We start from the raw sequence: 15,455 nt of genomic DNA on the forward strand, positions 1-15,455 counted from the left end.
TTGGAGGGGATAGCAGATGATCACTCTTGAGTTATTCTCCCAGGGGGCTCCCGAGTGGTGCAGCGGCCTAAGGCACTGCATCTCAATGCAGGAGGCATCACTACAGTCCCACGTTGGAATCCAGGCTGAATCACATCGGGCTGTGATTGGGAGTCCCATAGGGTTGTGCACAATTGGCCCAGTGTCGTCCGGGTTTGGCCGGGGTAGGCCATCATTGTAAATAAGAATTTGTTCTTAACTGACTTTCCTAGTTAAATAAAAGTTAAATAAAAGTTTGAAACAGGGCTCAAACTAATGTTTTTGCATATTGTCAGTGTGGAACCTGTCTATGTTTAGGGGGTTATAGTCTAGGCTAACCAATTGTAAATGGCACTAGCAGTTTGCAAAGCTTAAGCGGAAAATAGGCGGGATGCAATTATTCCAAAACTGCAGCTGGTTGTTGGAACACATATTTTCCTACTTCAATTAACTAGTCCATTTTGAATTTGTGATAAAACTGTCATCATTTGGCAAGGAATGTAGCTTCTGTATCCCATCAGTTAGACATGTTTTTATTGACATTTATTTCTGTAGGCCTAATGGGAGCTTGTGTGCACACTCAGCATGCGTGTGTGGAGGGAGCGGTCGCAATGCATTTAAGTGAATGAGACAAGGAGGGGAAAGGGAGTTGATGGAGAAGAACGGTGTGATTCTTGGCTTGGTTTGTTTTTTGTTGTGCCCTGCAAATGCACATGTACAAATGGAACACTAGAGTCGAAGCGAATTAACGTTGTCTTCAAGACAAAATGTAACTTGTCTGTTCGGGCAGCCACAAAGCACATTCCACCAAATAGTTTTAGAGTGTTTGATTTAAAAAAAAAATCTGTTTAAAGATCGAGCTTACAGTGGGGAGAACAAGTATTTGATACACTGCCGATTTTGCAGGTTTTCCTACTTACAAAGCATGTAGAGGTCTGTAATTTTTATCATAGGTACACTTCAACTGTGAGAGACGGAATCTAAAACAAAAATCTAGAAAATCACATTATATGATTTTTAAGTAATTAATTTGCATTTTATTGCAAGACATAAGTAGTACCCACGTGGAGTTCCAGGTCTCAGGCAGCCTCTGGAACTGCCGATCTGCGGCCAACAAGGCAGAGTTCATCTCAGCCTATGCTTCCCTCCAGTCCCTCGACTTCTTGGCACTGACGGAAACATGGATTACCACTGATAACACTGCTACTCCTACTGCTCTCTCCTCGTCTGCCCACGTGTTCTCGCACACCCCGAGAGCTTCTGGTCAGCGGGGTGGTGGCACTGGGATCCTCATCTCTCCCAAGTGGACATTCTCTCTTTCTCCCCTGACCCATCTGTCTATCGCCTCCTTTGAATTCCATGCTGTCACAGTTACCAGCCCTTTCAAGCTTAACATCCTTATCATTTATCGCCCTCCAGGTTCCCTTGGAGAGTTCATCAATGAGCTTGACGCCCTGATAAGTTCCTTTCCTGAGGATGGCTCACCTCTCACAGTTCTGGGTGACTTTAACCTCCCCACGTCTACCTTTGACTCATTCCTCTCTGCCTCCTTCTTTCCACTCCTCTCCTCTTTTGACCTCACCCTCTCACCTTCCCCCCCTACTCACAAGGCAGGCAATACGCTTGACCTCATCTTTACTAGATGCTGTTCTTCCACTAATCTCATTGCAACTCCCCTCCAAGTCTCCGACCACTACCTTGTATCCTTTTCCCTCTCGCTCTCATCCAACACTTCCCACACTGCCCCTACTCGGATGGTATCGCGCCGTCCCAACCTTCGCTCTCTCTCCCCCGCTACTCTCTCCTCTTCCATCCTATCATCTCTTCCCTCTGCTCAAACCTTCTCCAACCTATCTCCTGATTCTGCCTCCTCAACCCTCCTCTCCTCCCTTTCTGCATCCTTTGACTCTCTATGTCCCCTATCCTCCAGGCCGGCTCGGTCCTCCCCTCCTGCTCCGTGGCTCGACGACTCATTGCGAGCTCACAGAACAGGGCTCCGGGCAGCCGAGCGGAAATGGAGGAAAACTCGCCTCCCTGCGGACCTGGCATCCTTTCACTCCCTCCTCTCTACATTCTCCTCTTCTGTCTCTGCTGCTAAAGCCAATTTCTACCACTCTAAATTCCAAGCATCTGCCTCTAACCCTAGGAAGCTCTTTGCCACCTTCTCCTCCCTCCTGAATCCTCCTCCCCCTCCTCCCCCCTCCTCCCTCTCTGCTGATGACTTCGTCAACCATTTTGAAAAGAAGGTCGACGACATCCGATCCTCGTTTGCTAAGTCAAACGACACCGCTGGTTCTGCTCACACTGCCCTACCCTGTGCTTTGACCTCTTTCTCCCCTCTCTCTCCAGATGAAATCTCGCGTCTTGTGACGGCCGGCCGCCCAACAACCTGCCCGCTTGACCCTATCCCCTCCTCTCTTCTCCAGACCATTTCCGGAGACCTTCTCCCTTACCTCACCTCGCTCATCAACTCATCCTTGACCGCTGGCTACGTCCCTTCCGTCTTCAAGAGAGCGAGAGTTGCACCCCTTCTGAAAAAACCTACACTCGATCCCTCCGATGTCAACAACTACAGACCAGTATCCCTTCTTTCTTTTCTCTCCAAAACTCTTGAACGTGCCGTCCTTGGCCAGCTCTCCTGCTATCTCTCTCAGAATGACCTTCTTGATCCAAATCAGTCAGGTTTCAAGACTAGTCATTCAACTGAGACTGCTCTTCTCTGTGTCACGGAGGCGCTCCGCACTGCTAAAGCTAACTCTCTCTCCTCTGCTCTCATCCTTCTAGACCTATCGGCTGCCTTTGATACTGTGAACCATCAGATCCTCCTCTCCACCCTCTCCGAGCTGGGCATCTCCGGCGCGGCCCACGCTTGGATTGCGTCCTACCTGACAGGTCGCTCCTACCAGGTGGCGTGGCGAGAATCTGTCTCCGCACCACGTGCTCTCACCACTGGTGTCCCCCAGGGCTCTGTTCTAGGCCCTCTCCTATTCTCGCTATACACCAAGTCACTTGGCTCTGTCATATCCTCACATGGTCTCTCCTATCATTGCTATGCAGACAACACACAATTAATCTTCTCCTTTCCCCCCTCTGATAACCAGGTGGTGAATCGCATCTCTGCATGTCTGGCAGACATATCAGTGTGGATGACGGATCACCACCTCAAGCTGAACCTCGGCAAGACGGAGCTGCTCTTCCTCCCGGGGAAGGACTGCCCGTTCCATGATCTCGCCATCACGGTTGACAACTCCATTGTGTCCTCCTCCCAGAGTGCTAAGAACCTTGGCGTGATCCTGGACAACACCCTGTCATTCTCAACTAACATCAAGGCGGTGACCCGTTCCTGTAGGTTCATGCTCTACAACATTCGCAGAGTACGACCCTGCCTCACGCAGGAAGCGGCGCAGGTCCTAATCCAGGCACTTGTCATCTCCCGTCTGGATTACTGCAACTCGCTGTTGGCTGGGCTCCCTGCCTGTGCCATTAAACCCCTACAACTCATCCAGAACGCCGCAGCCCGTCTGGTGTTCAACTTTCCCAAGTTCTCTCACGTCACCCCGCTCCTCCGCTCTCTCCACTGGCTTCCAGTTGAAGCTCGCATCCGTTACAAGACCATGGTGCTTGCCTACGGAGCTGTGAGGGGAACGGCACCTCCGTACCTTCAGGCTCTGATCAGGCCCTACACCCAAACAAGGGCACTGCGTTCATCCACCTCTGGCCTGCTCGCCTCCCTACCTCTGAGGAAGTACAGTTCCCGCTCAGCCCAGTCAAAACTGTTCGCTGCTCTGGCACCCCAATGGTGGAACAAACTCCCTCACGACGCCAGGTCAGCGGAGTCAATCACCACCTTCCGGAGACACCTGAAACCCCACCTCTTTAAGGAATACCTAGGATAGGATAAAGTAATCCTTCTAACCCCCCCCCCCCCTTAAAAGAGTTAGATGCACTATTGTAAAGTGGTTGTTCCACTGGATATCATAAGGTGAATGCACCAATTTGTAAGTCGCTCTGGATAAGAGCGTCTGCTAAATGACTTAAATGTAAATGTAGAGGAGGGTAGGGTAGGGTAGAGTAGAGTAGGCTAGAGTAGAGTAGGGTAGGGTAGAGTAGAGTAGGGTAGGGTAGGGTAGGGTAGAGTAGGGTAGGGTAGGGTAGGGTAGAGTAGGGTAGGGTAGAGTAGAGTAGGGTAGAGTAGAGTAGAGTAGAGTAGAGTAGAGTAGGGTAAAGTAGGGTAGGTAGTGGAGTCTTTATTATCCACGGGGGGGAATTCATTCACATGCACCAATGCCTTTTCAAATTTGTAAATAGTTTGTTTGTAATTGTTGTTCCCTCCATGTAGGGGCCGTGGGGATGTCTGTGAGTGGGATGATGAATCCTGATGGGAAGCAGAAAACAGGTGGCAAGGAGGAGAACATGCCCACCAATGAACCTCCAAAACTAAAGGTACAACCTCTCTCTCTCTCTCTCCCTCTCTCTCTCTGTTGATCTCTCTCTCTATTTCCCTCTCTCTCTCTGTCTCCCCCGCTCTCTCTCTCCCTCTCTCTTTCTCCCCCGCTTTCTCTCTCTCTCTCTCGCTCTCTCTCGCTCTCTCTCTATCTCTCTCTCACATTCACTCGCTCTCTCTCCAGCTCTCACTCACTCACTCTCTCTGTCTCTCTCTCTCTCTGTCTCTTTCTCTCTCTCTCTCTCTCTCTCTCTCTCTCTCTCTCTCTCTCTCTCTCTCTCTCTCTCTCTCTCTCTCTCTCTCTCTCTCTCTCTCTCTCTCTCTCTCTCTCTCTCTCTCTCTCTCTCTGTTGAAACACTAATGAACCAAAGGCATCTGATCAGCATATGCTGCATCAGCACAGCAGGCAGAGTTTTGTTTTTGTTTTCTTGCCATATTTAATGATTTGTTTAACATTTACAGTTAATAATATTTTCTCGTTTTGTTTTTGCCCTCAGCTCTCTTCCTTGTTGATGTTTTGGCAGCTATACACACACACACGCACACACACACACATGCACACACCCACACACACACCAGGGGTGGGGTCAGTTCGAATTAAAGTCAGTCAAAAATTTATTTTATTTTCAGTGACTTCTCAATAAACCGAAAAGGAGAAAATATTAATTCCAAAAATGTTTCCTTTACATTAAAAAAAATTCACTTCCTGCATTGACTGACTTCAATTCGAATTGACTTCAACACACACACACACACACACACACACACACACACACACACACACACACACACACACACACACACACACACACACACACACACACACACACACTGTACTCACTCCTCTCCACAGCCCAACCCACCATATTGCTGACTTCTCACTTCTCCCAAATGCAGCTGAGCTCAACAACAGCTTTGCTATTTGGCTCTTTCCATTCCTGCCATTTGTTTTGCCCCTATCATTTCTGTGAAAATCCCTGTCTTTGCTGATAATAGTGGTGGGTGTTGAATTATTGAAGGCAGTCAAAGCTGTGTGAAGACCCCCAGAGCTCCCTGAAAGATGATGTGTCTGTACTCTGTACTAACAAGGCAAGCCTTAGTCTCCCTGCTCTGCTAGACTGAGAGAGAGAGAGAGAGAGAGAGAGAAAGAGAGAGAGAGAGAGAGAGAGAGAGAGAGAGAGAGAGAGAGAGAGAGAGAGAGAGAGAGAGAGAGAGAGCTTGAAAGCAGCTTGAATTTGAATTTGAGAGAGAGCACGCCAAGGTTCTGCTGACATACGCAATCTGTCACTGAAGCTCTCAAACACAAACCTGTACACCGACCTGGAGCACTTTTCCCCTGTATTCTGAGTAGTCAGGACTCTCTCTTTCTTTCTTTATTTCATTTTCTCAATTCAATTCATTTCAAGTCAATTCAATATAAGGGATTTATTGGCATGGGAAACATACTGTATATTAACATTGCCAAAGCAAGTGAAGTAGATAATAAACAACAAAAATCCAAGTTTATCTAACTCTTTTATCTAACTCTAAATCTATCTTTTTGTAAAAACATGCTGAAAAATGCGGGAGCTCATGTGCTCACCTCTCTCTCTCTCTCTCTCTCTCTCTCTCTCTCTCTCTCTCTCTCTCTCTCTCTCTCTCTCTCTCTCTCTCTCTCTCTCTCTCTCTCTCTCTCTCTCTCTCTCTCTCTCTCTCTCTCTCTCTGTCAATTCAATTCAATTCAATTCAAGGGGCTTTATTGGCATGGGAAACATGTGTTAACATTGCCAAAGCAAGTGAGGTAGGTAATATACAAAAGGCAAATAAACAATAAAAATGAACAGTAAACATTACACATACAGAAGTTTCAAAACAATAAAGACATTACAAATGTCATATTATATATATGCAGTGTTGTAACAATGTACAAATGGTTAATATTTGTCTGTCTCTCTCTGTCTCTCTTTCGCTCTCTCTCTCTATCTCTCTCTCTCTTTCTCTCTCACACACACACACACACACACACACTCTCGCTGTCTCTCACTCTTGCTGTCGCTCTATCGTTCCCACTGTCGCTGTCTCTCACTGTCGCTGTCTCTCACTCTCGATGTCTCTCTCTCTCACTCTTTCTGGTTTGCTGAGTGTTTCTGATGCACACGGCAGTTTGCAAGAGGCCTCACTTTCTGTTCACACACAGTCAGGGTTGGAGTGAAAGTATGGGTGAGGAAAGAACAGAGAAATTTACGAAAACATTCCGCTCTGTCTCGATCGCTAACGGTATGTTTCATTTTGAAAATGTAAAAAAACGATGTAGTATTAGCTAGCTAGCTAGTTAGCTACAGCAGGCCACTGTGTGTAGGCGAATGAGCTGCTTATTAGCTATCTAGCTAGCCAACTTTACATATTATAGCTAAGTGAAATATCATCAGCTAGCTAACTTCATTTTAGCTTAGCTTGCTATCTTGATGTAAGCCTATTTATCATTGTAAATTAAAAACTCATGCCCCAAATGAATGTATAGATAACAGCAATGGAAGAGGGTGAAAGGATGTTCTGCTCCAGTTGTCAGAAAAAGGAGTAGGTGTACTAGTTAGATTGTGGGATGACATTAGGCAGATTGTGGGATGACATTAGACAGATTGTGGGATGACATTAGGCAGAGTGTGGGATGACATTAGGAAAATATTCTCCAGTTCTAGTCCCTAGAGAGGAAAACTATGGAGACAGACAGAGAGATATTAGTCAGTGCTGTCTAATTGTAATAAAATGAAGCCTGTATCTTTGTGATGTCTGTCCTCAGCTATGGAGAGCTGCAAAAGCCTGTCTGTAGATGAAGAGGTCCCAGTGAATGTCCCAAGAGACTGCTGGCATATCCTTGTATGCCATGAGTTGTATGTGTACTTATGTTAGTAAATGTTTTATACAACATTACAGTTAAAAGTCACACATAATGTAGGCTACAAACGTATTACAACTGTAGCAAGCCAATCCTTCTCCTAGAGGTATGCTGGGTATGCAGGCTTCTGTTCCAGCTCAGCACTAACATTCCTGATTCAACTTATCAAACCTAATGAGTTGATAATAATGTGTATTATTGCTGTACTGGAATAGAAGTCTGCTCACTCAGTAGATCAGGAAGTGGAACAAGGTTGGCCACCTCTGGTAGGGACTGTCGTGACGTGGCTATCATTGATGTGACAACTGTTATTTTATTAAATCAATTAACTATGTTTAATTATTAGACATGATTAAATTAATCATGTAACAATTAACTCATTAGCAATCTTGGGGCACCACGGGAAAAGTTAGTTTAATGAGTTAGCGTTTCCCGAATAAACTCAAGAATATATCAGAACATATCTTTATCATACCAGTCATCCATTAATCATTATTACCTCATATCAGTTTCATTCTGAAAGTCGTTGACTTCATAAATCTACACAAACCCTAGTCTAAATGATGATTCAGCGATACACAAATTGGCTTAATTATTGATTTACTAACTAACTAAAGAATCACACAGAAATACATAAACACACACAGTATAGGTTGAATTGATTATTAATATAATGCAATGAAAAGTCTCTAGTGGAATAACCCGATATGACGGCTTGTTACAGAATGAAAGGGGGGGGGAAGAGCGGTAGAAACAGAGAGTGGGCTTATTGTACATACATGTGGAAAATACGCTCATCGTAAATATGGATATTTAGCACCCTAACAACCACTCATTCGGATGGATTTAGAAATGCAACACATATTTACACTTGTATGTCTTTGTCGTCTCTTTTGAAATCGCCGGTCCGTCTATGGGGAGTCAGTTCGACAGAAGTCTCTGATTTGTCCACCAGAGGTCACAATGTCCTTTGTAGTTGTAGTATAAGGCTTCTTTGTCTCAGAGTGTTCATTAGACAAGATCCTTCAGAGGTGGTCTTTGGTCGAGTTTACTAGACTAAAGTACTTAAACAGCTGCAGACTGAATGTTCCTGTGTAGTCTAGAGAGTTTCTATCCATTTCAGCGTATTCAGCTCGCGCTGCACGTATACTGGTCTAATATGTTAATTCTTCAGCGAGTCCTTTTATGCACTCGCCTTGGAGGACGGTTCCATCACGTTGCCACAATGTCTGTGCTCACGTTGGCGTGGTTACTGACTTGGCAAAAGTTTATATGAAAAACAATGATCTCATTTAGAAGGCTAAAATCACATTTAATCTTCTCACAAATAGTTTCAAATTTAATCATATAAAATTACAACATGTAGATGTAAATCTGATAACTGGGACGTATACATTTGTAGAGTTAGCATTATCTTGTAATACCATCCTTAATGACCTCACAAAACAATACACTTTTGACATGATTGTTTGGATCCCCACAAACCATTTCCCACATTTTTTATGTTACAAATATTGTTTCATTATCCACTTTTGGATGTTGGAGTTTAGGCAGCCGATTCTCTCTCTACACACATCATATTCCTTTGTTCAATACTGCCGGGCCAGAGAGAGAAAGTTTACGACTGGTTGTTAAAGTTATAAAACTGGCCCACTTCCCCCCTTCCTCTCTGGTGGGAGAGAGGGGGGGCTCTCTTTTATCCTCACCCTGGAAGGAAAGTCATGACAGGACTTTTTTGTTCACCTAGAAATTATGCTTTAGTAATAGTAGCTTACTTACTAAGATGTCTAACATTTACAAACAAGTTAGATTATTTGTACATTTTGAAATGATATTTTAATTAATTTAATGTTGATTCATTGAAGTGAAGTTTTTGAACTTGTTTTAATTTTTAACTTAAAAACAATATTCAAGAAGAACTCGTGTCAATGTTCATTCATCACAGATCGCAATTTTGCAATAAAAAGGTGTGAAGGGGATCTGTCTCGAATTTGCTGTGTTACTTTGTTGCTTTCTCAAATTAACATTACATTTTTGTCCAGATGTGAGCTCTCCAATCGGTTTTATTTGATTGTCACTCTGTCTCAGGATATCAGCCATGTGAACACATTTTGCAGCTTATCTGTAGCGGGGTGCGTAATTGTCGGCAGAGAAGTCAGGCGCAGGAGAGCATAACTGGGTAATAACCGGAGATTTATTAAGCAAAACCAACGGCATCCAGAACAACAAGATAAATGGGCACAAAAATAACCCGTCATGCGCTCACGGGGAATGTGCACAAGCACTACAATAAACAATCCCACACAAAGACATGGGGGGAACAGAGGGTTAAATACACAACATGTAAATGAGGGAATAGAAACCAGGTGTGTGGAAAAACAAGACAAAACAAATGGAAAATGAAAAGGGGATTGACGATGGCTAGAACACCGGCGTCGCCGACCACCGAGCGCCGCCCAAACAAGGAGAGGACCCGACCTCGGCGGAAGTCGTGACATTATCATAATGGCATGCGTCACCAATGCAGCCATAGGCCTACAGTATGATGGCATTACTGGCCTAATGAACATGTGCAATCAATGTGCCTGTCACGTTCCTGACCTATTTCTGTTAGTTTGTTGTATGTGTTAGTTGGTCAGGACGTGAGTTTGGGTGGGCATTCTATGTTGTCTGTTTCTATGTTGGTTTAAGGGTTGCCTGGTATGGCTCTCAATTAGAGGCAGGTGTTTGGCGTTCCTCTAATTGAGAGTCATATTTAGGTAGGTTGTTTCACAGTGTTCGTTGTGGGTGGTTGTCTCCTGTTTCAGTGTTTGTCGCACCATACGGGACTGTTCGGTATGTTTGTACATCGTCATTTTTGTGTAGTCTATTTTTCCCTGTTCGTGCGTTCTTCGTGTTTTATTGTAAGTTCGTATGTCTAGGTTTGTCTACACATTCGTTTTGTTATTTTGTTAGTTAATTCAAGTCTAGTTCGTTTTCTGTCTTAGTTGTTTGGTCGTGTCTTTATTAAATCATGTCATTTCACAAAGCTGCGCCTTGGTTCAATCACTACTCCTCCTCTTCGGTTGAAGAGGAGGAGGACTACCGTAACAGAACCACCCACCAATCCAGAACCAAGCAGCATAAGTTCGAGCAGTGGAACACGCAACAGGAGAGGCTTAATTATTTGGAGAAATGGACATGGGAGGAAGACCTAGAAGGCAAAGGACCCTGGGCGCAGCCAGGAGAATATCGCCGCCCCAAAGCTGAGCTGGAGGCAGCGAAAGCAGAGAGGCGGCGATATGAGGAGGCAGCTAGGAAGCAAGGCTGGAGACCGGAGAATCAAGCCCAAAACTGCAGATATGAGGGGACGCGTCTAGCACGGAAGCCCGAAAAGCCCGAGAGTCAGACCCAAACATTTCTTGGGGGGGGGGCACACGAGGAGTGTGGCAAAGCCGGGTAGGATACCTGAGCCAACTCCCCGTGCTTACCGTGGAGTGAGAGGGCGTCGTACTGGTCAGACACCGTGTTATGCGGTAAAGCGCATGGTGTCCCCAGTACGCATGCTTAGCCCAGTGCGGGCTATTCCACCTCGCCGCACTGGTAGGGCTAAGTTGGGCATCGAGCCGGATGTCATGAAGCCGGCCCAACGCATCTGGCCACCAGTGCGTCTCCTCGGGCCGGCATACATGGCACCAGCCTTACAGATGGTGTCCCCGGTTCGCCAGCATAGCCCAGTGCGGGCTATTCCACCTCGCCGCACTGGCAGGGCTACGGGCACCATTCAACCTGGTAAGGTTGGGCAGGCTCGGTGCTCAAGAGCACGTGTCCTCCTTCACGGTCCGGTATACCCGGTGCCACCTCCAAGTACCAGTCCACCGGTGGCAGCCCCCCGCACCAGGCTGTCTCTCCGGGTTCTCTCTCCAGCTGCTTCCACCTGTCCAGCGCTGTCAGAGCTTTCCTCCTCTCCAGCGCAGCCAGTGCCTATACCACGCACCAGGCCTACTGTGCGCCTCAGCAGGTCAGAGTCGGCCGTCTGCCCAACGCCGCCTGCGCTGCTTGCCTGCTCAGCGCTGCCCGAACTGTCTGCCTTCCCAGCGTGGTCTGAACTGTCTGCCTGCCCAGCGCTGCCCGTCTGTCCCGAGCCTTCAGAGCCGTCCAGCCAGGACCAGCCAGAGCCGTCCAGCCAGGACCAGCCAGAGCCGTCCAGCCAGGACCAGCCAGAGCCGTCCAGCCAGGACCTGCCAGAGCCGTCCAGCCAGGACCTGCCAGAGCCGTCCAGCCAGGACCTGCCAGAGCCGTCCAGCCAGGACCTGCCAGAGCCGTCCAGCCAGGACCTGCCAGAGCCGTCCAGCCAGGACCAGCCAGAGCCGTCCAGCCAGGACCAGCCAGAGCCGTCCAGCCAGGATCAGCCAGAGCCGTCCAGCCAGGATCAGCCAGAGCCGTCCAGCCAGGATCTGCCAGAGTCCCTCAGCCAGGACCTGCCAGAGTCCCTCAGCCAGGACCTGCCAGAGTCCCTCAGCCACAGAGTCCCTCAGCCAGGACCTGCCAGAGTCCCTCAGCCAGGACCTGCCAGAGTCCCTCAGCCCGGAGCTGCTGCCCCTTATCCCGGAGCTGCTGCCCCTTATCCCGGTGCTGCCCCTTATCCCGATGCTGCCCCTTCATTTAGGTGGGTTTAGTTGGAGGGTGGTCATTGGGAGGGGGATACAGAAGCGGGGAGTGACTATGGTGGTGTGGGGACAGCGTCCGGAGCCTGAGCCACCACCGTGGTCAGATGCCCACCCAGACCCTCCCCTAGACTTTGTGCTGGTGCGCCCGGAGTTCGCACCTTAAGGGGGGGGTTATGTCACGTTCCTGACCTATTTCTGTTAGTTTGTTGTATGTGTTAGTTGGTCAGGACGTGAGTTTGGGTGGGCATTCTATGTTGTCTGTTTCTATGTTGGTTTAAGGGTTGCCTGGTATGGCTCTCAATTAGAGGCAGGTGTTTGGCGTTCCTCTAATTGAGAGTCATATTTAGGTAGGTTGTTTCACAGTGTTCGTTGTGGGTGGTTGTCTCCTGTTTCAGTGTTTGTCGCACCATACGGGACTGTTCGGTATGTTTGTACATCGTCATTTTTGTGTAGTCTATTTTTCCCTGTTCGTGCGTTCTTCGTGTTTTATTGTAAGTTCGTATGTCTAGGTTTGTCTACACATTCGTTTTGTTATTTTGTTAATTCAAGTCTAGTTCGTTTTCTGTCTTAGTTGTTTGGTCGTGTCTTTATTAAATCATGTAATTTCACAAAGCTGCGCCTTGGTTCAATCACTACTCCTCCTCTTCGGTTGAAGAGGAGGAGGACTACCGTAACAGTGCCCTTGTCATTGTACATCTGAAGCAGAGAAAAGCTAAACTGACACATCAATTGTATATTGTTGAGCTAGCTATATGTTCTCAATTTAAAAAAGTATACCAGTAGATAATGTATATGAGGCTAACCATAAGCGAGACTTTCTACATAATTTTTCTGACATGAAATTGTTTAGTGCAAATGCAACCCTAGGTACAGTATTGTACATGAAAATAAGGAGCTGACCATTTGTAGGGTAATTAAAATGTCAAAAAGGAAAATAATGGGGCATGGGGAGCGTTGTAATTATACCTTGTTTATTTGGTGAGAATGATTTTAGAATACACAGACAAAATCAGAAAGTCAATGGCATGGAGGAAGATTGTAAAGATGTTGTTGTTGATGGTGGTTCAAGAGAGATATGTACAACAATGTTTGCAATTCGAAGCCACAATTTCCTTTACCCAAAGTACCCGGTCATGTGTATATAGGCCTATGTATTTTACAGGAAGTGAGCTATCATCATCAATGTCATGACACAAGTATAATGAAAGAGCCATAAACTATAATATATTAACATTTTATTGTTATGATACCATAATCGAATTGGTAGCATATTACATTGGAAATGCATGCTTAGTGAATCATTACCACTGTTGTAATGTGTGTTACTGGTACTTTCTGGGCAAATTTTACAATGTAATTTACTCAACACATTCACAAATGCTGGGTTTGATCCCATTTTTGAGGTTTAGGTTGATTGAGGTTCATAACTAGTTAGCAGCACAAGCAAACATTGTTATGCAAATCTCTCTTCACCCACCATCAACACCAACAGTCTCTGCAATCCTCTTGACCTTATGATTTTGTCTCTATATTCTACACGCTGTGTGATCTAGAACCTAAAAGGGTTCTTCGGCTGTCCCCATAGGAGAACCCTTTGAAGAACCCTTTTTGGTCCCAGGTAGAACACTTTTGGGTCCAAGTAGAACCGTTTTAGGTTTCGAAATATAACTCTTTCCACAGAAAGTTCTACATGGAACCAAAAATGATTTTTACCTTGAACCAAAAAGGTTTGTCCTAAAATAACCCTTTTAGAACCCTTTTTTCTAAGAGTGTAGCAAAGCAAAATCATACAGAATTGGAAAACCAGACAGAGCGATGATTGGCTTTCCTCCATCTCTTTTGGTTGTGCATGCCCGGAACTAATGACACGCAGAACTATGTTTCATGAACGGAAGACTTTCAAGCAAACATCCGCTCCTCACTGGATTGGTTAATTGCAGCGGTGGCCGTGTTCAATTTGCATAAAGTAGAGCAGTGCTGAACTTTTTCTACCGCTCCGCTAGCAGGGTTCCCGCCGCTCACCTTCCCACAATCCCCTGTGCATTGCTCCTCGTGCTCTTGTTGAAAATGAATGGGGGCGGAACTTTGTCTGGCGAATTTGGAATTGGTGGAAACCCTACATAACACTCAACAAGTGCTCACCCTTGGTTTTTGTCCTCCTTTTCTCTTTCTTTCTTTCTCTCTCTCTCTCTTTCTCTCTCTCTCTTTCTCTCTCTCTCTCCCTCTCTCTCTCTCTCTCTCTCTCTCCATATATATATATTTATATATATATATATATCTCGCTCGCTCTCTCTGGCTTTCTCTCCCTCTGTCTCTCTCACTCTGTCTCTCTCTCTGTTTCTCTCTCTCTCTGTTACAGGATGGGCACAGTGGATCCCAGTGTGTCTCCCAGCCCACCACCCCTGGTGCCATGCTTGTCCCCTCTCCCCTGTCCCCCAGCCCAGCCAGCCTGTCCTCCTACCATGGGGATGACAGCGACAGCATCAGCAGCCCCGTCTGGCCAAAGACTCCCTCCAGCCCTGTATGACACGCCTTCTTACATTTTAACCAATATCTTCCAATGTTTTATTTCTTGTTGTTGTTTTCATGTACGATGACTGATTTCAGTAGTTGTGTAAGTTTGCAAGGTTGGAGCTAATTCCATATCTCTCTCCATCTCTTCCGACTCAGAAGCTCAACTCGTCCACCATGACTAGCGAACGAATCACGCGCCTGTATGATATGGGTGGGGAGCCGGAGAGGCGTGGCTGGGTGGACCGGTACCTGTCCTTCATGGAGGAGAGGGGTACACCTGTCCCCCAACTTCCCGCCGTGGGCAAGAAGCCCCTGGACCTCTGCAGACTCTACATGGCTGTCAGGGAGATAGGGGGCCTGGCCATGGTGAGAGACAACCACTGGGTTCATTTCATTATGTCTTACAGGACTGAAATATACTGCTTTATGTCTTACAGGACTGAAATATACTGCTTTATGTCTTACAGGACTGAAATATCAGTGCTTTTCTCATGTATTGATGGACTGAAATACCTTGGCGCTAAACACTATCGATGTGGTTTATTAGACTTGTCAATATCACTTATTTGGTAGTAGCTTTGAAGTGGGGCAAAGCAAATGTTTAGTAGTTTCAAGCCAGGAAACATACAGTGGACTAACATGCCATTGTATTAATGCTTTCCTGTCTCCCTTCCCATCCTTCCTCTCCTCCATACATCCTCTCCCCTCCCCTCAAAGGTGAACAAGAACAAGAAGTGGCGTGAGCTGTCCACCAATCTGAGTGTTGGTACCTCCAGTAGCTCCGCCAGCTGTCTGAAGAAGCAGTACATCCAGTACCTGTTTGCCTATGAGTGTAAGGTGGAGCGAGGAGAGGACCCGCCGGCCGACAGCAACACTGGGACTGGGGGGGAAAACAGGAAGCAGGCCAAGGTGCAGCCGCCCTCTCCTGGTAAGGACCGGCACTGACACTGATGAT

General features: G+C 46.5%; 2 protein-coding genes across 3 annotated transcripts in view; both read left to right on the forward strand.

Annotated features, from left to right (window-relative positions):
- LOC139553735 (AT-rich interactive domain-containing protein 1B-like) overlaps positions 1-15,455 on the forward strand; it is a 398,895-nt gene that overhangs the window by 367,520 nt on the left and 15,920 nt on the right. For both annotated transcript variants that reach the window (XM_071366350.1, XM_071366351.1), the window contains exons 10-13: positions 4,358-4,461; positions 14,346-14,507; positions 14,657-14,866; positions 15,218-15,428. In XM_071366350.1, coding sequence (XP_071222451.1) covers positions 4,358-4,461; positions 14,346-14,507; positions 14,657-14,866; positions 15,218-15,428 — 687 coding nt within the window. The remainder of the gene's footprint in view (positions 1-4,357; positions 4,462-14,345; positions 14,508-14,656; positions 14,867-15,217; positions 15,429-15,455) is intronic.
- Positions 3,091-4,063, forward strand: LOC139553736 (uncharacterized). Its single transcript, XM_071366352.1, has one exon. The coding sequence runs from the start codon at positions 3,165-3,167 to the stop codon at positions 3,912-3,914; it is 750 nt and encodes a 249-aa protein (XP_071222453.1). The 5' UTR covers positions 3,091-3,164; the 3' UTR covers positions 3,915-4,063.

Source organism: Salvelinus alpinus, chromosome 25, assembly GCF_045679555.1.
Source record: "Salvelinus alpinus chromosome 25, SLU_Salpinus.1, whole genome shotgun sequence".
Classification (NCBI taxonomy): domain Eukaryota; kingdom Metazoa; phylum Chordata; class Actinopteri; order Salmoniformes; family Salmonidae; genus Salvelinus; species Salvelinus alpinus.